Source organism: Pseudomyrmex gracilis, unplaced genomic scaffold, assembly GCF_002006095.1.
Source record: "Pseudomyrmex gracilis isolate BER0280 unplaced genomic scaffold, ASM200609v1 scaffold_198, whole genome shotgun sequence".
Lineage (NCBI taxonomy): Eukaryota > Metazoa > Arthropoda > Insecta > Hymenoptera > Formicidae > Pseudomyrmex > Pseudomyrmex gracilis.
Genome location: NW_018020782.1, coordinates 251897 through 279358, shown reverse-complemented (window position 1 = coordinate 279358; position 27462 = coordinate 251897). Strand labels below are relative to the sequence as shown.

General features: G+C 34.6%; 8 protein-coding genes across 22 annotated transcripts; 4 read left to right on the top strand and 4 right to left on the bottom strand.

Moving 5' to 3' along the window:
* Positions 1 to 474: 474 nt before the first annotated feature.
* LOC109858334 (protein YIF1B) lies at positions 475 to 3114 on the bottom strand. Its single transcript, XM_020435468.1, has 5 exons — positions 3030 to 3114; positions 1992 to 2301; positions 1737 to 1825; positions 1281 to 1601; positions 475 to 1142 (listed from the first exon to the last, which is right to left on the bottom strand). Exons 2-5 carry the CDS (start codon positions 2020 to 2022, stop codon positions 612 to 614), a joined length of 972 nt encoding a protein of 323 aa, XP_020291057.1. The 5' UTR covers positions 2023 to 2301; positions 3030 to 3114; the 3' UTR covers positions 475 to 611.
* A 16-nt stretch (positions 3115 to 3130) lies between these two features.
* Positions 3131 to 5598, top strand: LOC109858333 (F-box only protein 28). Its single transcript, XM_020435467.1, has 4 exons — positions 3131 to 3217; positions 3521 to 3790; positions 3885 to 4133; positions 4387 to 5598. The coding sequence occupies exons 2-4, from the start codon at positions 3638 to 3640 to the stop codon at positions 5161 to 5163; spliced, it is 1179 nt and encodes a 392-aa protein (XP_020291056.1). The 5' UTR covers positions 3131 to 3217; positions 3521 to 3637; the 3' UTR covers positions 5164 to 5598.
* A 1101-nt stretch (positions 5599 to 6699) lies between these two features.
* On the top strand, positions 6700 to 9054 carry LOC109858328 (SPRY domain-containing SOCS box protein 3-like). 2 transcript variants are annotated; one of them, XM_020435459.1, is made up of 5 exons: positions 6700 to 7281; positions 7369 to 7577; positions 7684 to 7903; positions 8154 to 8393; positions 8832 to 9054. In XM_020435459.1, exons 1-5 carry the CDS (start codon positions 7227 to 7229, stop codon positions 8876 to 8878), a joined length of 771 nt encoding a protein of 256 aa, XP_020291048.1. In that variant the 5' UTR covers positions 6700 to 7226; the 3' UTR covers positions 8879 to 9054. The 2 variants fall into 2 exon arrangements, with proteins under 2 accessions (XP_020291048.1, XP_020291047.1); XM_020435458.1 differs by having other exon boundaries at positions 8154 to 9054.
* A 2247-nt stretch (positions 9055 to 11301) lies between these two features.
* Positions 11302 to 13687, top strand: LOC109858317 (SPRY domain-containing SOCS box protein 3-like). 6 transcript variants are annotated; one of them, XR_002250608.1, is made up of 5 exons: positions 11302 to 11847; positions 11929 to 12137; positions 12263 to 12511; positions 12996 to 13067; positions 13328 to 13687. XR_002250608.1 is itself a non-coding variant. In XM_020435437.1 (5 exons), exons 1-5 carry the CDS (start codon positions 11838 to 11840, stop codon positions 13588 to 13590), a joined length of 591 nt encoding a protein of 196 aa, XP_020291026.1. In that variant the 5' UTR covers positions 11306 to 11837; the 3' UTR covers positions 13591 to 13687. The 6 variants fall into 6 exon arrangements, 2 of the variants coding, with proteins under 2 accessions (XP_020291026.1, XP_020291025.1); XR_002250607.1 differs by lacking the exon at positions 12263 to 12511 and adding an exon at positions 12848 to 12884 and having other exon boundaries at positions 11305 to 11847; positions 12970 to 13067; XM_020435437.1 differs by lacking the exon at positions 12263 to 12511 and adding an exon at positions 12848 to 12884 and having other exon boundaries at positions 11306 to 11847.
* A 63-nt stretch (positions 13688 to 13750) lies between these two features.
* On the bottom strand, positions 13751 to 17778 carry LOC109858314 (protein MAATS1-like). 2 transcript variants are annotated; one of them, XM_020435426.1, is made up of 9 exons: positions 17419 to 17778; positions 16687 to 16964; positions 16354 to 16562; positions 15932 to 16277; positions 15520 to 15848; positions 15229 to 15453; positions 14867 to 15162; positions 14529 to 14787; positions 13751 to 14451 (listed from the first exon to the last, which is right to left on the bottom strand). In XM_020435426.1, exons 2-9 carry the CDS (start codon positions 16958 to 16960, stop codon positions 14368 to 14370), a joined length of 2022 nt encoding a protein of 673 aa, XP_020291015.1. In that variant the 5' UTR covers positions 16961 to 16964; positions 17419 to 17778; the 3' UTR covers positions 13751 to 14367. The 2 variants fall into 2 exon arrangements, with proteins under 2 accessions (XP_020291015.1, XP_020291016.1); XM_020435427.1 differs by having other exon boundaries at positions 15520 to 15845.
* A 1203-nt stretch (positions 17779 to 18981) lies between these two features.
* LOC109858312 lies at positions 18982 to 23842 on the bottom strand. Of its 4 annotated transcripts, none has more exons than XM_020435422.1 (4): positions 23169 to 23842; positions 22421 to 22957; positions 21544 to 22139; positions 18982 to 21462 (listed from the first exon to the last, which is right to left on the bottom strand). In XM_020435422.1, exons 2-4 carry the CDS (start codon positions 22944 to 22946, stop codon positions 19222 to 19224), a joined length of 3363 nt encoding a protein of 1120 aa, XP_020291011.1. In that variant the 5' UTR covers positions 22947 to 22957; positions 23169 to 23842; the 3' UTR covers positions 18982 to 19221. The 4 variants fall into 4 exon arrangements, with proteins under 4 accessions (XP_020291011.1, XP_020291012.1, XP_020291014.1 ...); XM_020435423.1 differs by having other exon boundaries at positions 23214 to 23842; XM_020435425.1 differs by having other exon boundaries at positions 23429 to 23842.
* Positions 23843 to 23878: 36 nt separating this feature from the next.
* On the top strand, positions 23879 to 25758 carry LOC109858316 (SPRY domain-containing SOCS box protein 3-like). 4 transcript variants are annotated; one of them, XM_020435434.1, is made up of 5 exons: positions 23879 to 24047; positions 24473 to 24569; positions 24655 to 24869; positions 24974 to 25199; positions 25453 to 25758. In XM_020435434.1, the coding sequence occupies exons 2-5, from the start codon at positions 24494 to 24496 to the stop codon at positions 25734 to 25736; spliced, it is 801 nt and encodes a 266-aa protein (XP_020291023.1). In that variant the 5' UTR covers positions 23879 to 24047; positions 24473 to 24493; the 3' UTR covers positions 25737 to 25758. The 4 variants fall into 4 exon arrangements, with proteins under 4 accessions (XP_020291023.1, XP_020291022.1, XP_020291021.1 ...); XM_020435433.1 differs by lacking the exon at positions 23879 to 24047 and adding an exon at positions 24054 to 24245; XM_020435435.1 differs by lacking the exon at positions 23879 to 24047 and adding an exon at positions 24276 to 24292.
* An 87-nt stretch (positions 25759 to 25845) lies between these two features.
* LOC109858315 (N-glycosylase/DNA lyase) lies at positions 25846 to 27421 on the bottom strand. 2 transcript variants are annotated; one of them, XM_020435431.1, is made up of 3 exons: positions 26983 to 27419; positions 26566 to 26871; positions 25846 to 26502 (listed from the first exon to the last, which is right to left on the bottom strand). In XM_020435431.1, the coding sequence occupies exons 1-3, from the start codon at positions 27081 to 27083 to the stop codon at positions 25908 to 25910; spliced, it is 1002 nt and encodes a 333-aa protein (XP_020291020.1). In that variant the 5' UTR covers positions 27084 to 27419; the 3' UTR covers positions 25846 to 25907. The 2 variants fall into 2 exon arrangements, with proteins under 2 accessions (XP_020291020.1, XP_020291019.1); XM_020435430.1 differs by having other exon boundaries at positions 25846 to 26871; positions 26983 to 27421.
* Between the last annotated feature and the right edge of the window lie 41 nt (positions 27422 to 27462).

Genomic DNA, 27462 nt, shown 5'->3' with positions numbered 1-27462 from the left:
GATCAATCACGTTGGTCGATTGGCTGATTTGACTCTGCAATTGGTCAATTCCACGAGATCTGCGACTTGCGTTTAATGTAGAACGGCCTTTGAGTTCCACTTTTGTGGAAATACGGCTAAAACCAACGGCTGAAACCGTCGTAAAAAATTATAATAGAATGGCCGTTCTCAGGTTTCTCTCTGCTTGCACCAAACCTACTACCTTTATTGTAGACGATCCTTTATTTAGAGATGAAGAAATTGAGCATGAAAGATATAGCATAAAAAGTGGATTAATCAATTATAGGCCAGCATTCTTCTGAATATAGCTTCCGTGAATACTATGATTCTTTTTTTTCTTCAAGTTTTTGTGTATTCTTTGGTCCTTGAAACGGCATTGATTTGTCTCTATTATGATAAGTCTCTCTCTCAAACTCTTCTCCTCTCATTACAAGTGACGTCACTCAATAATACTATACATTTGTATAAGATTTCCATTTATATTCTTTCTCTCACTGGACTTTATTACAAAAATTGTACAGATGATATTAGTGTAACCAAATAATAAATATACACACTTCTTCTTTTTTTTTCACTGTCATTAATTTTGTGTAACCAAGTCACAAAGTTATTTAGATTAAATGATACGACAGCCACCACATGAGAACAGGTTGTATACCGGCTAAGAAGAGTATAAAGTAAAGCCGCCTCTTATTGCCAATGGCTGTGTACGAGTTATGGCCTTGGGGAATGACTCTTAACTTTAACGATCGCATCAGAAAAACAGCTAGAGAAGTGCTAAAGTACAAAAGCGTTACGTAATAACCAAATTTCCGAAATACTAATGACAGTAACAGCGCTATGTTAATACCAACGTATTTATAACCAGAATATGCCAATAGATCTAGTGTTGTCAGACTCGTTTCAAGATTCATAATGTACAAACTAATTGTATGAACAAGCAACTCAATTACACCCCAGGCCAAGGCAGAACTAGACAGAATACCGAGTTGCTCGTGAGTAAATCGATCTTGTATGCCTAAAACTAATCCCGCCACGGCAACGTATGTGAAAAACGCCATTGTAGGTATATACATATCCGGAGCGTTTTTCTCAAATCGTGGTTGCAATGGTACATCCTGTTCATACTTGACAGACCAGTCCTACAAAAGATATATTCACTTATTCAATACAAATGTTCACACAAAGTAGAAGATACGCTTTTACGAACGAAATAATTTGAATATGGAATTGACTCATTTTCTACTTCATGGGTTTTCAAAAACAAAAAGTATACATACCTTATGTGTAAAGGGGAAGAACAACAGCAATAATTTTGTGAAGACATAATCTGTGTTAACAGCAAAGTAATATTTCAATGCTGTAATTGGGACATATTTCTCCAGGTGCTGTTTTCCAGTGCCAACTAACACATTTCCATATTGCATTGCCATGTCTGTGACAACTGGCTGGGCCAATGATGCAAACTGTGGACTTGCAAATTCTCCTCCTTGACTATCAGCGGATGGATAATTTGACAATTGTGGATTAAATCCATAAGATTGTGGTTGTCCAGAAACATTAAAACCATATTCCGGCATTGCGCCATTATTCATTGGCATCTAAAATGTTCAGACAAATGTTCATTTTGTTCTGCAGTAATACATCTAATGTAAAGCAAGAAATTCAGTCTGTGTTTTATGTAGGAAGCACTTCTGTAATAAGTAATTAATAAATATGTGTTTTTTAAAGTTTACTTGTTGGTTATACATGTACGGAGACTGAGGCATTGGAGAAGATGGTCCTGACAAACCAGCTGTGGGATCCAATATCCTCTTTGGCTTTCCTGTAGATTAAAACAATTTCCATCTTATATCTATGCATCAGATCAATATGTAAACATTTATTTTACTGAAAAAAAATACTGTATAAAAAGCTTCGCGCGAATATATATATATATATATAAGTAAAAAGTTACATATATGCCAATCTGTCACTCATAGGTTACTCACCTCGGCGTGCGCTCGAGTGATTATAATTCATTGTTGCAACAATCGAATGCTCTTTGCTTCACGTTCCGAGTACAACTTTTTGTATCACCGATTAACACAGAAGAAGGTTTTTCCACGTGCAAACACGGACTCGAACTACTCACAAACGACGGTCAAAAATAATTCGCAACTTGCATCGCCATGTTTCATCTGTCATTCTACAGAGCTCAAAGTCGCGCTACGAATGTTTTGGAAGCATCATCTCTCTTGTTGCTCTATATGCATAATTTTCGATCAAGCTCTCAATAAGATCCCACGCACAGGAACGGAACTGAAATTTGACCAATCGAATCGACCAGAATAAAGTTCACTACATAAGATCGATATTGTGTAGGTTTTTTTTGTTCTGATTGGTTAAATTTTATTCGGTCCGCGTCAACGCGGACCAATCAACATTGCTTTTGAAATACATTCCGTAAAAGCGAGACGTCGATTGGCTATAACTCGTCTCGCGTGCCACTTGCTACGTACTTTGGTGCGCGCTTGCACAATATTTAAGTGTGTGTACGTATTTTGAAAATCTATAAAATTATGTCACGCGTGAACTGGATGGATTTTCTGCAAGCAAACAACAACGCGACGCGATTTTGCTGAACGCGCGCGGATCTTTCCGTCGCTTACTTCACACAAGTGCCAACATCTTTAGAAAACGAAGAAAGAACTAAAACTTGTTACTTGTAATTGTGAAAACATGTTGTAAGCTACTCAAGTTACGTCGTCTCGCGTGTTGCGAACAAATTTTGAAAAAACATCTGTTCCGACACAATTTCTCATTCGTTTTGTAACATACATTGACATTTGATTGTTGTGGATGAAGTACCGTCGGTGAGATATCGAGACACAAATGAACAAAATCTTGCACAATTCCGTACGAACTCTCTGACCATGTGCACGCTCGATTAGTTAAACGTATACTGCGCAGTTAAAAGAATTTTATTATCTTTACGTGAAACAATTCTAGTCGGGAAATAATATATTAACAGTGCAATATCCACTCACAAAAGTGCTGCGGTCTGATGCATATGACAAATTTCCTAACCTTAGAAGACAATACTTTTGCTGCTTCGTAACTCGTCTCACGAGGCAGAGCGACACTGTTTTCTAGAAGGATCCTTTTGCGTCACAAATGCGACGCATAATTGCGTTGAGATTCAAAGTGGAGTTCGTTTACTTAAAACTGGTTTAACGTTCGTATAATTTTTATTAATATAAGTATATGCATATGTTTATATCATATAGATTGTTTTTTTTTTTTTTTTTTTTTTATAAATACATTTAGACACAGACATGCATATGTTTATGTGTACTCCATTATTATAAATAAAAGATTTTTCTACATATGTTGAATAACTCTCCATCTTCAATGTCTGTATTTATTTAATTTTTTTACTTTTGTTATTATTTTGTCTTTTGATTGTGTCAGATCCTTTTAAAAATGTCTGCTATTCTAGAATATCACTGTATTGTAATTGTTATGTAATTATTATTAGGTTCTATACAGATGATAGAACTTCAAGTATAGCTAAAGTTTTATGTCACTTGCACAAAAAACGCACATTGCAAAAGTGAACAACTTATGTGTACACATAGAATAAGAGCAGATCAATATGGATGATAATAAAGAGCAAATAAAACAAAAATTGTCTGGTACACAACAATCCAGTGATGACATGCAACTAGACTTCATAAATCTTCCGGATGACTGTATGGAAATCATTCTTTCTTATCTCTCTTTTGATGAGATTTCCAAAAATAGAATTGTGAGACAATTGATTGGTGTTCTTTTTTCTCTTTGTATTGAGCTAATAATATGAATTACTGAGTTGTTCTCTTTTTTTTTTTTTTTTTACACAGGTCTGTCGACAATTCGATCGAATCTGCAAGAAACTATTGAATCGCGGCTTTAATCTCATGGAAAAGTATCATGCGCAATGTCTTCGTTCTGTCAAAAGCAAATTGCCAAGGAGGGAATCAGAACGAAGAAGTCATCCGCTTGCTCGTCACTGTGATATATTGACAGCAATCGAAACAAGAATTTCTATGTTGTCGATGACATTTATTAAATATGTAGATTTGAATGTTTGTTGTTTTATTCCAGGAAAGGTTTGTACATATATTTTTTATGTATAAACTATAATATTTTGTTAATTATGCTGTATAAATGTGTGTGCATGTGACTATTTGTGATAAAAAGCAATACTTATGTTGAAAAACTGATGGTTTTTTTTGTTTTGTTTTAGAAATTATGTGTATATGTAATTGGTGTGTGTATATGTGTATGTGCACAGAGTAGTTATCATTGCATTATAAATACAATTATGATATTATATTCATAGATATTGTGTCTATACATTAGGTAATTGATGAAATCTTTCGTGTTCTTCGATTAATTCAAGAGACAAAGACACCTCCACGAGCACATGAAATTCTTCAAGAACTAAGAGATATAAGCAGCATGGCTATGGAGCATTTTGATGAGAAAATTCTTCCAGATTTAAAGCACAATATTTGCACATCCATGGTTGGCACTGTGAATCCATATGATCTACCTGGTGGCGTTATGATCTCTCACAACAGAAACATAAATAATTCTGTACTGCCACTCTGCAACAATCACAGTTTGTCTTGCACGGAGAAACTCAACAAGACTTTTAAGAAGATTAACATAAGGACAAAAAAGAATAAGACGAGTGTTGTGCGTATGAAATGGCAAATAAACAGAATGAGACTGACAATACAAAAGCAAACTGGTCTCATTCGCAAGCAAAGTTTGAGATTGAATTTGCATAGGAAGAAGATACAGGATCAGGAGGCGCAGTTGGCCGAGATGCGGAAACATCTTGAGGAGTGGGAACAGAAGATGTTTGATTTAACTACTGAGTTGAGTCGAGCTCGAGAAGAAACTCATCCTGATACATTAGAAACTATAAAGCGAAAACACATAGACATCATTAATCCTGACACCGAAACGCTTCACCAAGCAAACGAGTTGCAAACTAAAAAGCGCAAACTTATAGTTGAGAGAAAGGCGTCGAACGACGCGCAAGAATTGAAATTCAAAAAATTCATGACAGGTTTGCTCGAGAAAAGCGCGTTAGACAATTGCCACGCGGATTCATCTTGCTCACACTAACAAGGAAAAGTTATTGATTGCAACAAAAGCATTGAAAAAAACTGACGTCGAAATAGAATCCCTGAGTTGTGTGTGCTCACACTACTAATTCACACTTTGCATCAACTATATACTAATCTCTAGTACGAAGATATGCAGTATCATATTTGCCCGCTGACTTCACGTGGGTGGATTATTTATATTCTTTATATACCATATATGTATCTACATTAAACATATTACAGGCATACTTCGCACTTACGACTCGGCTATATGACGTCAGGGAGAAATAGTTGTATACGATTCTTGCGACACAGCTTTATTATTTTCGGTTTTTTAATGAAAAATTACTTTTTATCATGTTTTTCAAGAAAAAGAAAATACAAACAGCAAACGGTGATAACTCTACAACTGCGTTGCAAGAATCACACACCGTTATAATTAAATAAATTATAACTGCAAAAGATAGTCAAATCTTATGGAGTAAAGAACAAATTTTAGTTATGTCATTTGCTTCGGAGTTCACGATTTTTTTTAGCGTCGTGATTATCGAGTTTATTTAATATATTCATTTAATACATCTTTTCTTTATATCATTAGGATTTTATTTACTTCAATCATGACTCGATCATTTTTCCATTTTTGGACAACACAGTGTTTCAAATTACGGCACCTCTTCGAAGCTAGAGACGACATAATTGCGAGAGATATGCCTGTATATACATTTTTCAATTATATTATGATAAAATATAAAAAATAGCAATGAAATGTCTCTTATTTATAAATAAAGTCGATTTCGTTAAAGTCGTTTTTCTTACAATTGTTGTGAGAAACTTTAATAACATCTTCAATTAAACTATTTTTTGCTTTTTTGTGAACGGTCAATGTACAGATAAGAATGTTCACACGCAACTGCTTACATATTTATTATTATATTATTATATTTCTACGTATCAATATTTATAATACTTTTCCATGGGATTTTGCAGCAACATAAGTATACATGTATATATATATATATATATATATATATATATATATATATATATATATATATATATATATGTAAACATCCAAGATAAATGCTTGAAATCGAAATTTTATCGTGCAATTAGTGAAAAAATTTAAAAAAATGAAAAAAGACAATAAAATACATGTGAAATAGAATACTCGAACTTTACATATATATTATTTATTATATATTTTATGTGTGTGTATAAAAGTCATTTTGAATATATACATTTTTTCACAGAAGCATTAATTTTTTTTTTTTTTTTTTTTTGACATGCGTTAAATGCAGCAACGCCAGAGTTTTAGTACATTTTTTAATTGTAAAAAGAGAATTATATATAGGCCTGTTCTACAATACTGTCGTAAGTTGTAAGTCGTAAGAAATTGACCAATCACAGACCAATTACAGAAGAATAATCGATTATGATTGTAGAACAGACCTTAATATTTTTGAAGAAAATATACTACACAACTTTTAATTGTTTTTAATATGTGAATATTATTTCTAAAAATTTATATTAATTTACGATGTAACACAAAGAAAATAGAATTTGCTTTACTGCAAATCGATATAAATTAAAACTGATCCAAGTAATTTATAATTTCTGGTAGAGAATTATTGACAAAATGTCCGTTAAACAGAGTTGTTTCATAAATTTTTTTTGATTTTGTCCAATCGTTTAATTTCAATTCACTGGTCTAGTTTCCACCAAAACTCAATTCGGTTCTACTCTAGTACAGATCAAATTTAGTGTTCCGTTTCTACTGGAAGTAGAGTACTTATATACAGATCAAAGCGGAAGTGAAATGAGCGCAATTTGACGCGTTACCATCGACATCGACTTAAAATTGATTCTACGCCGCATTAGGTGTGAATTAATGCTTTTGTAGAAACTAGACCAGTGTCGTCTGTGTACGTAGCTGGAAAGCACCCATTGGCTGCCAGCGGGGTGTCCACGCGCAAACGCTATCCCCACTTAGCTTCTTATGCGTATAAAAGTTTTCAATTTAAACCACGTGGATGAAAGAAATAACAGTTTTCTATTTGCACGAAACCAAACAAAGAAGAAGAGATGAAGAAATCTGATACATCTTGTGAAAAAAAAGAAACAACAATTCTAGAAAAATGTAAGAGTGTTATTACCTTTTTGTTTATCACAAAAATTATAACATATAATGTATTAAAAACTTATTTTAGTCATATTTTGTTTATAGCTGATTCACGCCCGCATGAATGGACTTGGGATGAAAGTTATGTTAAAAAACTTCATTCTTCAATTGTGGTTTCACAGGAAAACACACAAATTTTGTTTAATCCTACAGGTGGTCTACATACATATGGTGTGTTAAGAGGTGACAAGCCACTTGAAAAAGGAAGACATCACTTTTGGGGAATTCATATAACGGGATTCCAAACCTCTATAGTAAGTTACTGCTTTTTGTTGAATTCATTTAAAAAATGCTTTATACAGAGAATCTGGTACAGAAGTTTGATGTTCGATAAATTTCTATTTATACTTCTTTTGTTAGATTGTTGGAGTAGGAACTGCAAAGGCTGCAACTTCAAGTTCTTATTCAATTGGACAAGATTGTGAATCATGGGGTTTTTTGTGTAGTGAACTATCTTTACATCATGATGGTAAAAAAAAAGATCTTGATTATAATCATTTTGATTCTAATTATTTAATAAGAATACATCTTGACACTTGGGCTGGTACTTTACAATTTTTCTACAATCGACGTCCATTAGGTATGTTGCAAATAAGTTGATGTAATTTCCAAAAGATCTATCTTTTAATTTTTCTAAAAAGTAAACTCTAAATTTCAACAAGTAAAAGATATGTGAAAGATCATTACAACATAAATATTATTTCTGTAAAAAACCATTCTGATAAAATCATTTGAAACATTTTTACTAAATTATATGAAGATCAAAAAATATAAGTATAGTCATAAGTATTTGTTCAAATCATCTTAGAAGTATTTTACTCTTTTTATAGGTGATGCTTTTAGAAACTTGAACAATTATACATTGTATCCATTAATAAGCTATACAACCTATATGTATACCAGAGAACTAAGTACCAAAGTAATATTAACTTATAGCATGTCGATACCAGCATCTTTACAAAGTGCTTGTGTAAAAGTCTTAACACGTTCGCAAAAACAGATACTGCGGAAAAAGTTTCCTGGTTTGCGTCATCTTTGTTACTTTGCTGATATGCTGCGGAAACAAAATGGTATTTGTATTATACGCACATCCTTTTGTCACTCGATAAATAATCTTGCAATTGAGGACTAATATAAAGGAAAAGCCTTTCGGTACATTACTCAAGAGGCATATTAAAACTTGACTTTTTATACGCTGCTTTCCTTTTAGAAAAGACACAAATTGCCACACGTCGCTTTTCATTTATAATTGTGACCGACCTCAATCGACATTCTTTGACTCTTTGGGAAGAAAGTTAAACTGTGCTCGAGTGTGTTAATCTGTGTCTTTTCAAAATGACAGCAGTCATAGAAAAATTATTTTTACGTACCGTAATACACATTTACAAAAGATTCAAAGGTGTTACAAAGTATGTATATAAAAAAGTGCGATAAAAAAAAGTTTTTTCAATAAAAGCATATTTTTTTAAGAATCTCTGTTTGTACTAGATTTTCGTTTTCGTTCTTAGATTTTTGCTTTCTACCTGACGTGAATTTGGTATTGATTTTTGTATAAAATATAATTAGCTTGTGTCCACCTCGCTAATGAACCTCATAATTCTCATAAATACTGACTTCAATATGAATTTGTGGTGTCTTCTGCTTCCTTAAATTTGCCTGTGCTATTTGAAAAATATGAGTGACAATAGGAATAGCGTCTAAGTGGTCTAGAGAATATAAACACGTACAGTCAGCAAGTTTTGGTCCAATTCCAGATAGTAAGTATGTTTACAACTGCTTACATATTAATATATGTATATCAATATTTATAATACTTTTCCATGGGATTTCTTAGCAACATAATTGTATACATATGTAAACATCTAAGATAAATGCTTGAAATCAAAATTTCATTGTGCAATTAGTGAAATAATTAAAAAAATGCAAATAGACAATACGTGTAAAATGGAATATTCTAACTAAACGTACATTTACGTGTATAACATTTTACATATATACAGTTTCTTTACAGAAAGATTAATAGAAAATCATTACTTCTGTTCATGTTTGTTTTCTTTTTGACATGCAAAAATGCAATAATGTCTATAAACATATTTATTACATGTTTAAAGTTTTAGAACATTTTTTAATTGTAAAAAGACTTATATTTAATAATTTTGAAGAAAATATATTATAAATGTTAATTGTTTCTTATATGTGTGAATATTATTTCTAAAAATTTATATTAATTTATGATGTAACACAAAGAAAGTAGAATTTGATTTCCTGCAATCAAATTGATATGAATTAAAACTGACCCAAGTGACTTATAATTTCTGGTAGAGAATTAGGGCCTGAGCACAATAAAGAAAATATAAGGAATAGGAATTAAAAACAGAGATTAAATGTAATGTTCGATGCGAAAAAATAAAATGTAACATATAAATGTATATAAATATAGGCTATATATCATGCAACTATGACATACTTCCTGTATTTATATGTTATATTTTATTTTTTGTCATTGTATAGTACATAACTACTATTTCTAATTCTTATTCTGAATATTTTCTCTATTGTACTCAGGCCCTTATTGAAAAAGTGTCTGTTATAAATAGAGTTGCTTCATAACTTCTTTTTCGATTCTGTCCAATCGTCTAATTTCAATCTATCATTTCTAACATCTCTAAAGCCCGATTTCTTCCTGATAGATATCTACTGAATAAAGATATACAAAAAGATACTTTATCTTTTAGATACCTAAAGTTACATGGAGAACTCATCAGAGTTGAAGAAATTGGGCATGATAAACACTTCTTCGTCGTTGGCTACGTTCAGCAGAACTCGGCGATTAATAAGCGCTTTGCTTATTGTCATGTGATTGATATCTTCCTGTAAATCTATTGGAAATATGGAAGTATATGACAATGGGCGCTTTCCAGCTACGTACACAGGCGACACTGCGTAACACAGTGTTCACTAGTGTAATTGAGACACACTGATACGTTCTTCCTCACACTAACGGACACTGTGTTACACAGTAGGTTTGTTTTACTTGCATACACGAAAAGTGTAAAGTGTACACCTTACACTTTTAATACACTACACTATTTGGAAGTGGGGGAAACATCGTGTAAAGTGTATGCTTTTCAAGAAAAACGCCAGAGTGTAAGAAAAGTGTATGATTGATTAGTTTCGTGAAAACGGTTGTTATTAAAACGATTTTATCAGTGCGTGTAAACGTAGTCGTAGTCAGTTATTTGTGCATGGTGTTGGTTGTTTTAAGTTTTAAGTAAAAACGACTAAAAAATATTTAGTTTTTTAAAAGTTAATAATTGTACTGTTACAAGTGTAACAAAATAAATGCAGAAATGCTTGGTCATATTTTGGAGTTTGATCTGTCATCTGATGAGAAAAAAAAAATACAAAAAAAAAATTAAAAAAAAACAAAAAAAATACTACACAAACAAAATAATTTTTAATAATTTAACATATACTTTAATACTATATTTAAAGAATTTATAATTTATATCATATTGAAAGAATGGTATTGTAATGAATTTAACATATATTTTAACATATATCTTATTATATATATGTAAAATTTGATACAATAACCTATTACTTCACTTGATGAACATCTCATCACATCCAACTGAGTTCTAAAATGACATTCAAAACATAAACAAACTAAAGCTGTAACGTTACACTAGCTTTACACCACCTCTCNATCCAACTGAGTTCTAAAATGACATTCAAAACATAAACAAACTAAAGCTGTAACGTTACACTAGCTTTACACCACCTCTCAAGGAGGTGTACAAAACGTGTAAATTACGTCATTAAAGTGTACTACACTTTCAAGAAGAACAGCGTGTAATGAAGTAACTCAACGTCACTTCCGGCAAGAAAAACGCTAAAGTGTACACTTTACACTAAAGTGTATAAAGTGTATGCAAGAAAAACAGACCTAGTGTCGCCTGTGTACGTAGCTGGAAAGCGCCCACAGTGTCCACTAGTGTGAATGAAACACACTGATATGCTCTTTCTCACACATGAAAAACTCACATCTGCAAAGCGCTTTCCATACTTACTGCGTTCAATTTGAGAAGAAAATTTTACTGCACATAGACAAAGAAAAGCGGACAAAGTGCGTATAGCGTTGCGTGTGGGATTGGCGGGACACTTCCTGACAGCCAATGGTTGTGGATTGGAAGGACTTTCTAGTAAGGGAAGTGCGCAAAACGGATGAGTTTTGGTTTTTCCGGTTTTTCTTCTCAAATAGAACGCAGCATAAGCGCTGAATTCTGCCGAAACGCAGCCATTGGCTACCAGCGGAGTGTTCCGCACGCTATCCCCACTTTTGCTCGCTTTTCTACCTTTATGCGCAATAGAATTTTCTTTTCAATGTAAACCACGTGGATGTAAAAAGAAGAAGAGTTTCTTATTTGCACAAAACCAAAGAAAGAAGAAGAGATAAAGAAATCTAATACAACACTTTGTGAAGAAACGGAAACATCAGAAATTAAAACAAAATGGAAAAGTGTTATTATCTTTTTGTTTATCACGATAAAAATAACACAAATGATATACTTAAAAATTACTTTAGTCATATTTTGTTTCTAGTGGAATCACTAATTCATGAATGGGCTTGGGATACAAATGTTGTTAACTCCTCTTGTTGTTCGAGTGGAGTTATGTTTTCGGATGAAAACTCAAACGTTGTGATTACTAGTTCGGAGAAAACTGTGTTAAAAGGTGATAAGCCATTCGAAAAAGGAAGACATCACTTTTGGTCGATTTATATAACGGGACTACGAGATTATAAGATAATAGTAAGTTACTGCTTTTTGTTGGATTCATTTTAAGGAAGTTATCGTGATATAATACACCTCAAAAATATAATACCGCGAGCTGCGCGCGCCTAGATTCATTGCTTACATTTCATTTTTTCTTTCAGAGTCTAACTTTTGTAAGTGACTGTTCACACAGTGTTTTGTTTTGTGTTACACGCACTAAATGTGTTTTGTTTCGTGCATATGCGCGCATTTATCCATACACGTCACGTATACTGTAGAGTAGATCATGCGTGTATATGCATGAAACGGTACGTGTTTTATATCGCGTCTAATCTTTCGCGTTTTGAACTTTAAAACGCAATATTTTGGAAACCGTGAAGCTAAGCTTTCTGAAATTCAACTATAATATAGTAATTATAATACTTAATAACATATTACTTTTTAAAAACTTTCCTAAATTTGGTTTTCACGCTATAGTGCAAAATATGCTTTTTACAACGATTCTTTCATAAGATTCAATGTTAAGACTCGCAACTTTGGAAATTTATATCTCGACTTTGGTGAAGTTGAGCTCTCTAAAATTTTTACATGTTGTACATAATAATGTTATTTACACGTGGTAATTTTTTCAAAAAATTCTTAAATTGTTGAAAAATCACGATAATCCCCTTACAAATGCTTTATACAAAGAATCTGGTACAGATGTTCGATGTTCGATACATTTCTATTTATACTTCTTTTATTAGACCTTTGGAATAGAATCTTCAAAGGGTCACTTTTCAGGTTTCTATTTAGTTTATTTTTGGGATTTGTCAGATGAAACATATTGTATAGAAATAGTTTCCACTAATCACAAATATTCAAATAGGCTCCCTTTTGATACTTCTTTGATAGGAATACATCTAGGAATACATTTTGACACTTGGACTGGTATTTTACGCTTTTTATATAATCGACGTCCATTAGGTATGTAAAGAAGTTGATGATTTCCAAAAAATTTATCTTTTAAATTTTCAGAAAATTGAACTCTATAAAAAGTTTCAAAAAGTAAAAGATATGTGAAAAATCATTATAACTAAATATCATTTCCGCTAAAATTTTTTTCAAGTATTTACTTAAAATCATTTGAAACAATTTTGCTGAATTATGTAAAGCTCAAAGAATAGAAGTAAGTAGTCGTAAGTATTTTTTCAAATGTTTTTTGTAATATTTTACTCTTTTTACAGATATTATGTTTAGAAATCTGAACAATGATACATTTTATCCAGTAATAGAACATCTTAACAATATAATAAGATGTTACATAAGAGCTCCTCGAGAGACACCTACCAATATAAAATTAACTTATAGCGTGTCGATGCCAGTATCTTTACAAAGTGCCTGCCTAAAAGTCTTAACACCTTCGCAAAAACAGATACTGCGGAAAAAGTTTCCTGGTTTGCGTCATCTTTGTCAATATGCTACTTTGCTTCAGAAATCACATCAATGATTGTAACATATGCTTACGTAAGAACAGATATATGTTTTTTGCATCTGAATGATTATGCAATTAAGAATTAATAAACAATAAAAAAAGTTTTTCGGAACATTGCTTAAGAGAAATATTAAACTTGACAATATTGTTTTAATAGAAAAAATTGTTCTACGTATCTTAATTAATTACACATTTACAAAAGAATCAAAATTGTAAAAAGTGCGATAAAAAAAGTTTTCTCAAGAAAGTATGATTTTAACGAAAACTTTTTCTTCTACTTGTACTAAATTTTCGTTTCTTAGATGTTTACTGTCTACCTGTGCGTGGACGCGCGCGCGCGCGTGTGTATATATATACACATTTTTTCACAGAACGATTAATAAAAAAGTATTAATTCTGTTCATAATGTTTGTTTTTTTTTACACGCACTAAAATGCAACATTGTCTATAAACATATTTTTTACATGTTTATAAGTACATTTTGTAATTGTAAAAAAAGAATTATATTTACTATTTTTGAAGAACATACACATAATGTTGTTTCTAATATGAAAATATTATTCCTAAAAATTATAATAATTTATATTGTAACACAAAGAAAGTAGAATTTGCTTTAGTGCAATCAAATTGATATGAATTAAAAAACTGATCAAAGTAATTTATAATTGTTTTAAGAACTCAAAGTTTTTAAGAACTGATCAAAGTAATTTATAATTACTTTGATCAGTTCTTAAGTAATTTATAATTTTTGGTAGAGAATTATTGAGAAAATGTCCGTTAAACAAAGGTGCTTCATAAATCCTTGTTTGATTCTAAGTCAGCTATTGTGTAAACCGTAGATTCTGTTGTTTTTTCTATTTCTGTAGTATCTTGTTCCTGAAAAAATAAATATTAAAACGAGATGTTTTTTCTACACAACTTTTACTGGTATATGAGTGACGCTGTGAAAAAACCTCATTTTTCCCTATGTTTGCTGCCATGCATATCGTTTGCATATCTTCATTTTTTATACAAATTTCCTGAGCCGTAGTTTGTGTTGGTTTAACGGACGGCAAATCTAATAGTTTTTCACAAACGGTTACGTACGCACTTTGCGTATAACTTTGTCGATGATCACGAATTTTTTTTCTCATATTGTGCTTCTCCACGTTTGGTAAAACAAAATTGTAAATCATATCCTTCACCAATTCCTCTTTTGCTAATTTATTTGCACTGAAAGAATAACGCCGTCTTTTATGTATCTTGTTTCCAAACTACAATGTACGTGTATGCATAATGTCAACAATCTTACTTTTCTAAAGCACACTGCGATATAGCATCCACTTTATCACAAAGGTCCAAAGCGTGTTCTTTAGCTGCCTTGTTAGATATCCAATCAATGCCTTCTTTTATGATGTCCTCCAAATATGCTTCCACTGTGTCCTGATTGACTTTCACGACTTGCTTGAACATCTCGTCGAATTCCCGTCGTCGATTGCGTTCCAATTGCCGTCTACCAGCTTCGGCGGCTTCTCGTCTATTTCTTTCTCTTTCGGCAAGCAAAGCAAACGCGTGAGCTCTACGTTCATCTTCTAATCTCACCAGTTCCTGAAGATGTGAGGAAGATAATCGAGCAAGTTTCACTACAAGAGTTTACAAAAAAAAAAATCTTACCTTGCTGAGAAAATCCAATATTTCACAGACTGTCTTCCCTTCCAAAGAATTGAGAATTTCGCATAAACGTTCTTCCCGTATTGACTGATCGTCCGTCTGTGTTTGCTGCGAATCGATCACATGTGCAACTTCCTCGTCGCAACGTTCTTTTTCACTTTGCTCGAGTTCTTGAGCCGATTGTAATTCTTCGATTAACTCCCTGCATCTATCGCGTCCTTCATGCATCTAAAATTTTGAATTTTTGATCAACATTGCGTCGCACGTTACACGATGAACGACGATATACTTTACCAGACACTGTATCGCTCTGCCTCTGACGAGCTTTTGAATAAACGTAGCAGATTCTTCCCACTCTTTTTGCTTGCTGTCCCACAAGTCCGATCTGCGCGGTGTGACAGGCAAAGACGGCGGTTTAATTTTCCTCTTTATCAATGTTGGAATCACATCCAAAGGTTTGACGTTCATTCGAATAGTTTTCAAATCAGAATGCAGTTGTTTCAACTTTTCTTCGGTCCATCTGGTTTCTCGTATACAGATGTCTATCGGTTTGGGCCTCTGTTTAATCGCCTTCGATTCCTCGATATTCGGTAACCAGCTCAAGAGAGCGTCTCTCTTTTCTTCTTTTTCAATAATTGAAAAATAAATTAAATTTTACGATTATATTGCACAAGATTAACGACGAAATTGCTCATCTCACACTTACGCTTGATTAGACCTTCTCTCATAGACAGCTTCTGCAATGTCTCGTGTTGCCTCTGAGGATGTTCGCCTAAACGCATTTGCGGCGCGTACAACTCGGACTTGGGATCGATGTGTTGATCAATTATGTCCGGTTTGCGGGGATGTATGTCGCGATACTTTTTGTGCAATTTCCGCAGATCTCGTTTAAGATTCTGCCGGATATTCTTAACTTTGTCATCCCTGTGCTTTCCCAGTTTCTCCTGGAGTCGATTGAAGCGGCCCCGCACCTTCTTCTCGCGCTCCGACTCACGACTTTGCAGGAGGTTTCTCATCAGATTCAATCGCAAGTCCATTATGAATTGGATCTCCTACAATTGTTGCGTAATTATAGAAATATCAAATTTCTGACTGAGAAAATAGTCTTCAGTTTCGAAAAACGCTTACCGACTCCCGAAACGCCCATTCCTCTATTTCCAAGGCTGTTATTATCGAGCTCCGCAGCTTTACGTTGGCCGGTGTGTTCATCGGCGGGAGAACCGCTTCCCAGGCTCTTCTTATTTGCATTCGGTTAATAACGTGTATCTCGTGAACACCCGCGGGTAATCCGTGCTCCCAAGTTAAGTGAGCCAGTGTCAGTATTTCGGGATTGTGACCTTTGAGGAGATTATGAATTTTTTTTGTAAATTTTTTTTCCAAACTACACCAAGATGTTTGTACGTCTTTAGTTCCTTTTTCACGATTTTGTTAATTAAGTCATACGTGCGATACAATTGTCACCTGGAACAACTTTGTACGGCGGCTCCCAAGGATCCGTTTGCGCTTCGCTTTCTCTGTAATCTGTCTGCGTTTGGACATTTTTATGCGGCTCCGATTTAGACGAAGCCGTGCAACATTGTTCTCGCGAAACTTCGTTCGGAACTTTGTACTTCCAATAGCGCGGAAGTCTATCAGCGACTCGTATCTTCGGTACCGCGAACGGCACGACCGGTCTTCGAAAATGCTCGTACACATCTTCGTCCGTAATTCCGATCGTTTTACATTCTACAGCCATTTTTCTGAGAATTCGAGAGTTTAAGAGATAAACAAGCGTAAAACTTTAATGTTAAAAAAAAAAAATTATTATTAACCCTTTGCGGACGGAGCCGCTCGACGGGCGAGCGTCGCTGTGGACGACAGATATTGGAGCGCGCAGTAAAGAAAATGTTCACGTCGCACGTTTGCGTTATAAAAACTAAAGCTTTATTCAAATAACTTTTTCATAAAATCCAATAAAATCATAAACAAACAATTTTAGTCGTCTACCCATGCGTATCTTATCGTTTAGAACGACAAACGTACGCCAGCCGCAGAGCGAGAATTGGGCGGCTATATGCCGACACGCGTCCGCAACGGTAAAAAGACTTGGACGGCTATTTGCCGACACTCGTCCGCAAAGGGTTAATGCACGAAGAAATGTTGAGAGAGAGGTTTTATGGAGGAAGATATTTTAATAATCAAGAAATAACTTACACAAGTAAATTGATTTTCTGATCGTTTAACGATCGTCAAACAAACGTCACTGCACACGCACGATTATTCGCTAACGCATTATCAAGAATTTGTTAATTTTTGATCGATCATCCATCACTTCTCTCACATGTGACACGTGTGTCTTACAATGCATCACATTTTTTCTTCCCGCCGTAACTTGCATTTTATTTTAATTGCAGGTTATTAAAAAATTCGCGATTATTTTATCGTTCATGCAGATCATGAGAATCAAAATAACTCGTCTTCCATTATATTGATCAAACAACGTCACATACACACACACACACACATACACACACATACACAAACATATACAACAGAAGTAAACAACAAATTAAAACTTTGATATAAAAAAAAATCTGTACGGGATACGAGAGAATAAAATAAAAACATGAAACAAATTGATCGATAACTTATATTTTACATTTTGCAAATATTTGTATTACACACACACACACACGCACACACGCACACGCACACACACTTAACAGTGATTGAATGGTATTACATGGTAGTTTGCAAACTTACAATTAATCTTAAAGACGTCAATGTTTTCTTTATACACATAAACTTTATACGTTTTAATCGTTTCTTCTATTGTAAAAATTATAGATAAAACTTATATACAAAAAAAAAATATAGAAAGTAGCACCAGAAATGTTTTTTTTTTGTATAATAGTCGTATACGTTGTCTCTCCACAGTTGCTTAAAATAATTAACTTACGTTGATATCAAATTTTACGTCAACTTACATAAACTTTGATTCTCAATACACGTTTTATGATTTTTAGAGAGACAGACATATTTATTATACATTAAAATTGTTAATAAAACACATATACTTCTATCGTATATTTAATCATACCGCCAATTTCATACCGCGATCACACAAAGTATAACAACAAATTCTGGAATATATACTTGTACGTATCGTTTAGAGAACGTTAAAATCAATTTTTGGCACACATTCAGTTTTACTAGTAACTAATACTCTGAATACTCTTATATGATCAACAAGTGAATAACAGATATATGATTATAGCATAAAGCTTTAATATGTGCTTCTTGCTTCTGTTTAAAAAGAAAACAATACAATAAAATTAACTGTAACAGAACAACGCGCGCACACGGTATGTAAATTATATGTACAGATACATATTTGTGTATTCTTCCATGTGTTTTTCGTGAGAAGAGAAGATATATATATATATATGAATATATAATTTATGTGTACATATATATATATATACAGGGTGTCCAGAATTGCCGTACAATCTCTCGTAGGCAGGTAGAAGGAGTAAAACTGAGTCGAAAAGTCCTGAACCATTTTTTTCTATTATTTATAATAAAGGAGTAATTATTGAGTAAATCAGGCCAATCAGCGCAGATCTTTAGCCAGCCGCACGTCAGTGAGCCGCGCCTGGTGTGTGTGAGTACTCACTGACGTGTGCCTGGCTAAAGATCTGCGCTGATTGGCCTGATTTACTCAATAAGTACTCCTTTATTATAAATAATAGAAAAAAATAGTTCAGGACTTTTCGACTCAGTTTTACTCCTATCTGCCTACGAGAGATTGTACGGCAATTCTGGGACACCCTGTATATAATTATTGTATAACAATTGATTACGTTTACGTTTTGTTATTGTATACTTTTATAAACAGTGCATAAAAGCTAATGTTCTCGATAATATATTTCTCTCTTTGACCCATCAGGTATTAACGACTATTAAAGCGTTACAATGTGAGAGAAGTTTCTCGATAAAATCAAATTGTAAGTTCCATTAAGAGAGATTCTCCTCCTTTGATTCTTTTGATTTACGTAGTGGTTTGAAATAACCGTTCCCGTAAGATCCCAGATGTTGGGGCCAGCTCTGTTGTGACGAAATGTTCCGGCAAGTTTGATTGGGTAACATGTCTTCCGGACATACGCATTCCAATTTCATTCTGTATATTGTCATCTGGCCGAACGCAATTTTGACATTTTCCCTATCTTTCGACTCCTGATACAATCTATAATTGACACCTCGCTTGGACAAGCACTCGGCGATAATGTCGTCGTCGGTTTTGTACGGAAACTTATTCTCGGACAATGCCTTTTTTCTGTGAATGCACTCCAGATCCGCTTGAGACAAAATCAGAGATACCTCGGACGGCGGTAGCCAAAATGTAGAAAATACCAAATCTATTGAATTTCTTCCCTTAGATTCAACGATAGACGGTAGCAAGATACCAGTTGGCGGTTGTCTCTGAATACCATTGACATCGCTCGATCGTTTGCCGCTAATTTCAGATTTCCGTTTCGTTCTTCGCCTTTCTCGCATCCTGTAATCTTTATCCGTTATCGACGACAATATCAGCGACTGCTTCCTGTTGAGCCTGTCTTTATTTTGATTTTTCAACGATTCCCGTTTGAATACTTTTTCAATACTAGCGTCATCGTTCGCGTCATCCTCCGCGGCAATGTTGGGGAAATTAGGCTTGTAAGTTTGTTTTCGTTGTGCAACATTTGCAAGTCTGTCAGTAGTAGACGTTACATCTTGATTGTTATTAATTATCTGGTTGTTTGTAACATTTGACTCTTCGGCAAGTGAGTTTTCTAACATTTCAAGATTAAACTGCGTACTATTTACTTCGACCGATTCTTTTGTGGTTAAGGATGTATTTTGCATCGCGACAATTTCTTCTATATTTGAGTTATTATTTGACATAGTCGATGAAACTTCTTCTTGAAGAGTTGATGCCGTTGATACGTTCGTCATATCAGTTTCGTCCATTGTGCTATTCAATGTGCCGTTAATGTCTTCCATTCCTCTCATCTTTTCTATATTAATATCGTCGTTATTTAATTGAGAATTGTGTCGTGTCCAATTAGAAGATGCAGTTAAGTGGGTACTAATTTCTTCGGTAACATGTTCGTGACGGGAAATATTTGTCGGGTACGAATCTTCAATTCCGCCAACACTCCTCTGCTCTCGCACCTCGGCCTGCGAGTAATCCAAATTCTGTTCGCTGTCTTCGTTGTTGCCGTCATCGTCTCTATAAATACCGTCGTACTCTTTGTCTGACTGTACAGATGTATCTCCTAACCATTTATTGCTATCGTGCTTCCACGCTCGATCTACGTTTACATTCTCTACATCGTCCTCATCCTGACCGACAACAGGATTGTGTTTTTTATGAGTCTTAAATTCATCCACATTTTCGTACACCATGTCAGGATCGTATTTACCAATTTCCGCAAGTAAATTGTTATTTTTATGCTTGAAGATACTATTGTCTTTCTGATGATTTTTGTGAACTTTCGGAGATCTTTCGGAGACGAGAGGCTGATCTCCGTAAGCCGTATCCGTGATCCGCGGATGAGTGTCTAAATATTTATCCGCATCTTTTCGCGGATCAATCGAATTGTTGAATTCCACCGACTTCCATTCTTCCGAGAAATACAACGACATTCCAGGTGGGCCAACGTGTTGGCTGAGTGCCAGAAGTTTTGTAGCAAGCGTCGAATTGAATCTCAATCGGCAGAGATCAGTGCGCCACGACACGAGACTTTGATCTTTCATGAACTGATATTGTTCTTTGACCCCCTCGTAGTTCAAACAGTCGGCGGACCAATGCAGAAACCAGTCGTTACCAAACCCATCAACGGTGATCGACAATCCAGACATTTGTCCGCTCAAACTATCCACTATCTCTTTCTCAAGCAAGGGTTGTCCATTACGACCGTCTATGATTGTAGCTACGGTATAATAATACGTGAGAAAGTCAACGCCTATCTGATGCTTAACCATGAAATCCGGTATTTCGTCATCATTGTAATAACCGGGGATAGGAATGCTGATTACTTCAGAATTGGGAACGGTATAATTCCAGATAGGTTCGAACGTCGATCCATTGTACGCTATAATTGTAGAATTGAACATAGCCGCGACAATGTCCTCTATTCCATCTGAAGTAATATCGATCAAAATTGGCGGCACTAATACACCCTTTCCTGTATTGTGATGGAGCTTTCGTAATTGCTGTAACAAAATCATCAAAATAAAGCGAGTTTTCTTCTACACAAATATTCAATACAAATTTTTATACATATGATTACGTACCACATCACCATAAAATATGTTAGCTTGGGACATTATATACAATCCTCCGCCCCCTTGCTGACTGCTCGTAGCCAGAACAAATATGTTTGATTCATCAGGATGCGCCATAATTTGTGGTGCTATGAACAGCTGTTCTGTATCTGGTAAATTGATATTGCGTATAATTTTCCCACTTCTTCCTGAGACTATGAGCACATTGCTTGCTTGGACACCATACCACGATTGCGTAGTATGTGACGCTATTACATCAGCAATACCGTCTCCATCTATATCGGCTATGAATCTCGCATCGTAAACATCCAAAATTCTTTGCTGCTCTGTGGGTGTATCTTGAGGTGGAATTTCCCAAATGTTGGAACCATCATGGCCATTAATAGCCTGTAGTATTCCACCTCGTCCAGATATGATACAATCTTTGACGTTATCAACTGTTATTTCTACACTACAGTCAACAGAAAATATAGCATGGGCAGTCCAGTGCGTCCAAATAGGTTCACCTGTTTTACCATTCAGTGCTAACACACCACCTAGACACGGCGTTTGCTTCTCGAAATATCGAGTACAGATATATTCTGGAGCATCAATTGTATCCAGACCTAAAAAAATTGAAATTAATGATCATTTATTGTTTAATCATTTGAATCATTAATTTAACCATAAAATAACATTAAATATTCACCATGGAAAGAAGCATCATATAATTGCTAAATCAAAATCTGTAAAAGAAACGAACAAATAAAAATAGCAACAATCACAATGCAAACCTAATACATAAAAAAGCAAAATATTAAACTAAAAGAAAAAATAATAAAATATAAAAACACACACAATACATACATATAAATTTACATAAGATAAACATGCCAATGAATTATACCTAAATCCCACAGTGTACTAAAACCCACAATGATATCTTCAATTCCATCCAAGTTGACGTCATTGCTTCTAAGAGGTGCCTCCGAAGTTAATTTCGGCAATGATCTGGTCCACAAAACTTTTGATGAGAGCGAAGTACATGGGATAACTTGCGACGTATTAACAGAGTCTTTTAACTCGTGTGACAGCCAATTTTTTAATATAGTTAACGGCATCGGGAATATGTTTACGGTAAATATACAAAGTATAATTAAACCTAATATTACAATCAGTGCTATCATCCCATAACACAGTGGCACAAAAAGAGCTTTGTATGGGACTCTATGAGTCTGAAAGTTACAAGACTTTTTGTATTTTCTGCGAGGTGCCATAAGGGGCCGCTTGACCCCGCCATCATCGTCTAATTTCAATCCACCGTTTCTTCCATCTCTGATAAACACTTCGTCGTCAATATCGGTGAGATCATCATCATCCGCGATGTTGTCTCTCACTGCCAATTTTGGTAAAGTCGGATATACCGCTGACATGTTGCTATTATCTAAAACAATTGTATATAATTAAAAAAGCGAAAACTTTTTGAACGATTACAAAGTAAACAAACGAAAACAGAAAAAGATCAAATAATTGCCAAAAATGTCGAATAGATTTTTACTTGTACGTAACAAAGTTACCTTTGCGCGAATAGAACTTTTCCAATTTAAGAAAAACAAATGTAAATCTTCTAGACGTAAACTTTCACAGGTACTTACGCACTTATTACTAAATACTTTCGAAGAAATCTCTTATTAAAACACCTGTCAATTAAAGCTCCCGAATACTCATAGCAGCCATATTGAAATTAACGTCAAAAGCGCGAGAAGTCATGATTTGATTTTTTTATATCTAGTAGACTTTTGGAATAATCCACACTAATATGTCCGACTGTTATTCGCGAGAAATTGTATAAACTTTCTTTCAAGAGTGATACATATGCTAAAAAATAATGCTCCCTGCGCGCTAAGATACCGACCACACGGAAGAATGTGATAACTTAGGGCCGTTGCACACAAAATGGCATAGCTTGCCCATAGGAGAAAATTTATAAAGCGACATCAGATGCTCATTGGTTGAGACGATCTTGCACCTGTTTCGCTTTAGAATGCTGTAAAAGAGCCAAAACTGTGAACACTGCTCGACACCAGTGATGAAAGATTTGACCGGCCAGCATCAAGAGTGGGAGCCACTGGGAGATGCACACAAGCGAGAACCGCCGTCACGCACACGGACGGTTCGCTGGTGTGCGTGCCCTCAGTGGCTCTCACCACCTCGTGCTCTTGGTGCTGGCCGGTCAAATTTTTCATCACTGCTCGACACTTGGACTTGTGCACATAGCACGAAATAGAACCGCACGATTGTGGGAAAGCACATAGCCATCACATAGCACGTTCGTGGACATGGCTACGTAGTTGTCAATGTATGGCTACAAAGGTCTACTGAGCCATAAGAGCAGTAACCACCTGAGCCAGTACCCATCAGTAGTTGCCAATGTGCACCACTCATAGACATTGCGTTGACTTACAGAACAGAAAAGCGATTACACATTTTCTTATGTGTCTGGCCGCTCTGTCTTTTCTCTGGCAGAACTTATTGTTAGAGCTTAGCAAGCGCATTGCGTTTGTTGCTTGTCATTGACATGTTGCTTGTATTGACAGAGGAGTGCACCATATCGTGTCGCTGGCAGAGATCGAAAGAGAACGGCACGCGGTAGTAGGGGCAACCGGAGGAAAAATTTTTGATACTTCCTCTTCTCTGACGCGGCATGATATGGTGCACTCTTCTGTACAACCGTATGTACTAAAGCTACGCTTGGTTTTGCAAATCGAAAACGTCGACGGTACAAAGTACAAATCCAAACGCAAATACGTAAAATTAAAATCGAATAAACACGTTTCCGATTTGCATTACCGAACGCAGCAAATGTTTACGATATTCAAATCAAAAGATCAAAAGATCAATGAGACCAACTCTTTGCTAACGTCAGCAAGATCTCACTTTCTTATTGCTTTTTATCTAGCATTACTAATTCGAGGATAGGATGAGAGAAAGAAAAGAGATGGAAAAATCTGATACGACAGCTTGTGATGGAAAAACACTAAAAATTCTAAAAGAATGTAAGTGTTATTACTTACCTTTTCGTTAATCGCAATAAATAAATGATTTATTTAACATTTTATTTTAGTCATATTTTGTTTATAGCTGATTCAGCTTTTCATTATGATTGGGTCTGGGACGACAATTTTGTTAAAAGACTTGATTTGGCAGTTGTGCTTTCCCAGAAAAACACACAAGTTGTGTTTAATCCTGTATATAGCACAGGTACAGCTGTGATAAGAGGTGACAAACCACTTGAAAAAGAAAGACATCACTTTTGGGAGATACAAATGATAACGGAACTATATGGCACAGCTGTGGTAATAAGTTACTGCTTTTTGAATTCATCTTAAAAATGATTTATATAGAAAACCTGGTGCAGAGGTTTAATGTCCAATAAGTTTCTATTTGTTTCTTTTGTTAGATGGTTGGAGTAGGAACTGCAAAGGCTGTAACAGTACAAACCTCAGGTTTCTATTCTTTAGTTGGACAAGATTGTGAATCATGGGGTTTGTCATATACAGGATTTTTACACCATGATGGTAAAATCTGTAAATATGGGCCTCCTTTTGGTCAGAATGATTTGATAGGAATACATCTCGACACTTGGACTGGTACTTTACAATTTTTCCTCAATCGAAATCCATTGGGTATGTTGCAAATAAATTTATGTGATTTCCAAAAGATCTGTCTTAATTTTTCTGAAAATTGAACTCTATATTTCAACAAGTAAAAGATATTTGAAAGATTAGCACAACTAAATGTTATTTCTGCTAAAATTGTTCTCAAGTATTCACTTAAAATCATTTGAAACATTTTTACTGAATTATATGAAGATCAAAGAGAGTAGAAGTATAGTCTTAAGTATTTGTTCAAATGCTCTTAGATTTTACTTTTTTACAGGTATTGCTTTTACAAAACTGAACAATGTTACACTTTATCCATTAATAAGCAGTACAATAGCTGACTGCAAAATGAAATTATCTTATAGCATCTCGATACCAGTGTCTTTACAAAGTGCCTGTCTAAGGGTTTTAACACCTTTGCAAAAGAAGATACTGTGGAAAAAGTTTCCCACTTTGCGTCATTTTTGTCAGTTTGCTGACATGTTGCAGAGATCAAGCGCTTGTAACATATGCTTATCCGTTTTTTGGTGCCCGATTGATCATGCACTTAAGTACGAATAAACAATAAAAAAAGTTTTCTTCATACATTGCTCAGGAGAAATATTAAAAATGAACAATTTTTAAAAACTAGAAAACTTATTCTTAGATATCTTAATACAGACACGTTTACAAAAGACTCAAAGTTGTTAAAAAGTGATAAAAAATTTTTACAATAAAATTTTTACAATAAAATCATATTTTCTTAAGAACTTTTGCTTGTATTAAATTTTCATTTTCGTTATTAGATTTTTGCTTTCTACCTGACGTGGACCTGGTATTGATCTTTGTAGAAAATACAATAGCTTGTGCCCATCCCGCTAATGGACCCCATAATTCTCGTAAATAATTACTGACTTCAGTGTGAATTTTTGGTGTAACAGTTTTCTGCTTTCTTAAATGTGGTAAATAATTTGCCTGTGCTATTTGAAAAATATGGGTGTCAATAGGAATGGCATCCAAGTGGCCTAAAGACATTAAACATATACAGTCAGCAACTTTTGGACCAATTCCTGGCAGAGTCATCAGCTGTTCTCTTGCGGTCTGATAAGGAATATTATTCTCTTTTTGCAGATTTGTAAGCCAATTTCTCCCACCCAATGCTGACAAGCGTTCTGCTGCATTAACTATGTACGCAGCACGATATCCAAATTTTTCACTTTTTAATATGTTTTCCACTTTTTTTTCCTTCAAAATTTCTATCGTTGGAAAATCATAATACTCCTTATTTTCAACAGAGCATATTTTCTGACCAAATAACGAACATAATTTCTCAACCATGCCTGATATCCTAAAACAGATGCAGTTTGATAAAACACAAAAATTTGAAAGCTTGTACGTGCATATTTTATACCTTGTTATATTATTATTAGAGCTACATATAAATGAAAATAAATTTTCTACAACATCTTGCTTCAAAATTCGAACGGCATTGGTTTCACTTGAACACTTATCAAAATGTGGATCTACTTCCGCCCATTTTTTATAATGTTCATGTAGCGACACCGACAGTCGGAAGTATTCAGACAGTACGTTATCATAGTTCGCACCATCTTTTAAATCTCCTTGCACTGTATAAAACAAATGGTCTTCATCTTGACTCAAGGTCCAAACACATCCGTGAAAGACACCTCTGTAGCCAGAGTCATAAGTGGTCCATCTGAAATAATCTCGTTAAAACTTATAAATTTAAAAGAAAAAACCTGAAAAAAGAAGAAATTTTATATAGTTTGATCTTACATTCGGATTATCGATCAGTGATTACACGCACCTAAAACTTTGGCCACCGTGCAGGGTGAGAGCAAGATTCAATTCCTTGCGCAAACATGGGATACTACCCTGTTGCATTTTCATCTCGTGTGTGTTGTACATTTTCAAGTAACTGCGTGCAAACTTTAGTCATTTGAACGTCTGACAGTTAGCATTGACCAGCATGTTGCTTCAATATTGTTTTCTTGTATTTTGAAATAAAAATGAACAAAAAATTTCATATCTACTGTGGTAAACAACAGAGAGAGACCAATCAAGCGAGATCTTACCGCGATCGAGCATCCCTATTCTTGGTCTGATATCTCACTAGCGATCGCGCGCGCGCGCAGAAAATGAAAATAACCAGACACAGCGCAGCGTGCGCGCCACTGCACATGCCGTATGATTCTATGTGGTAGTCTGCGTATGTATACAGTTCTTAGTTGTGTGTTATCGTCTCACTATCTCCCGGCAATCCCGGCACACACACACACACATGCGC

What these genes read in the sequence shown, in the direction of transcription:
- LOC109858334 (XM_020435468.1), bottom strand. Translation starts at nt 2,022, where the DNA reads ATGAATTATAATCACTCGAGCGCACGCCGAG. An exon ending in CGTACATGTATAACCAACAA is followed by an intron (nt 1,602 to 1,736) that starts GTAAACTTTAAA and finishes TGAACATTTTAG; the next exon opens with ATGCCAATGAATAATGGCGC. An exon ending in TCTTCCCCTTTACACATAAG is followed by an intron (nt 1,143 to 1,280) that starts GTATGTATACTT and finishes TATCTTTTGTAG; the next exon opens with GACTGGTCTGTCAAGTATGA.
- LOC109858314 (XM_020435426.1), bottom strand. Translation starts at nt 16,960, where the DNA reads ATGGCTGTAGAATGTAAAACGATCGGAATTACGGACGAAGATGTGTAC. An exon ending in AATGGGCGTTTCGGGAGTCG is followed by an intron (nt 16,278 to 16,353) that starts GTAAGCGTTTTT and finishes CAACAATTGTAG; the next exon opens with GAGATCCAATTCATAATGGA. An exon ending in TATTGGATTTTCTCAGCAAG is followed by an intron (nt 15,163 to 15,228) that starts GTAAGATTTTTT and finishes TCACATCTTCAG; the next exon opens with GAACTGGTGAGATTAGAAGA.
- LOC109858315 (XM_020435430.1), bottom strand. Translation starts at nt 27,083, where the DNA reads ATGTACAACACACACGAGATGAAAATGCAACAGGGTAGTATCCCATGT. An exon ending in CACGGTGGCCAAAGTTTTAG is followed by an intron (nt 26,872 to 26,982) that starts GTGCGTGTAATC and finishes AGATTATTTCAG; the next exon opens with ATGGACCACTTATGACTCTG.
- LOC109858316 (XM_020435434.1), top strand. Translation starts at nt 24,494, where the DNA reads ATGAGAGAAAGAAAAGAGATGGAAAAATCTGATACGACAGCTTGTGAT. An exon ending in ACTAAAAATTCTAAAAGAAT is followed by an intron (nt 24,570 to 24,654) that starts GTAAGTGTTATT and finishes TTTTGTTTATAG; the next exon opens with CTGATTCAGCTTTTCATTAT. An exon ending in CCTCAATCGAAATCCATTGG is followed by an intron (nt 25,200 to 25,452) that starts GTATGTTGCAAA and finishes ACTTTTTTACAG; the next exon opens with GTATTGCTTTTACAAAACTG.
- LOC109858317 (XM_020435436.1), top strand. An exon ending in TACGAGATTATAAGATAATA is followed by an intron (nt 12,138 to 12,847) that starts GTAAGTTACTGC and finishes TTCTTTTATTAG; the next exon opens with ACCTTTGGAATAGAATCTTC. An exon ending in ATATAATCGACGTCCATTAG is followed by an intron (nt 13,068 to 13,327) that starts GTATGTAAAGAA and finishes CTCTTTTTACAG; the next exon opens with ATATTATGTTTAGAAATCTG.
- LOC109858328 (XM_020435458.1), top strand. Translation starts at nt 7,227, where the DNA reads ATGAAGAAATCTGATACATCTTGTGAAAAAAAAGAAACAACAATTCTA. An exon ending in AACAACAATTCTAGAAAAAT is followed by an intron (nt 7,282 to 7,368) that starts GTAAGAGTGTTA and finishes TTTTGTTTATAG; the next exon opens with CTGATTCACGCCCGCATGAA. An exon ending in CTACAATCGACGTCCATTAG is followed by an intron (nt 7,904 to 8,153) that starts GTATGTTGCAAA and finishes CTCTTTTTATAG; the next exon opens with GTGATGCTTTTAGAAACTTG.
- LOC109858312 (XM_020435422.1), bottom strand. Translation starts at nt 22,946, where the DNA reads ATGTCAGCGGTATATCCGACTTTACCAAAATTGGCAGTGAGAGACAAC. An exon ending in TAGTACACTGTGGGATTTAG is followed by an intron (nt 22,140 to 22,420) that starts GTATAATTCATT and finishes CAATTTTTTTAG; the next exon opens with GTCTGGATACAATTGATGCT. An exon ending in ACATATTTTATGGTGATGTG is followed by an intron (nt 21,463 to 21,543) that starts GTACGTAATCAT and finishes ATTTTGTTACAG; the next exon opens with CAATTACGAAAGCTCCATCA.
- LOC109858333 (XM_020435467.1), top strand. Translation starts at nt 3,638, where the DNA reads ATGGATGATAATAAAGAGCAAATAAAACAAAAATTGTCTGGTACACAA. An exon ending in AGATTTCCAAAAATAGAATT is followed by an intron (nt 3,791 to 3,884) that starts GTGAGACAATTG and finishes TTTTTTACACAG; the next exon opens with GTCTGTCGACAATTCGATCG. An exon ending in GTTGTTTTATTCCAGGAAAG is followed by an intron (nt 4,134 to 4,386) that starts GTTTGTACATAT and finishes TCTATACATTAG; the next exon opens with GTAATTGATGAAATCTTTCG.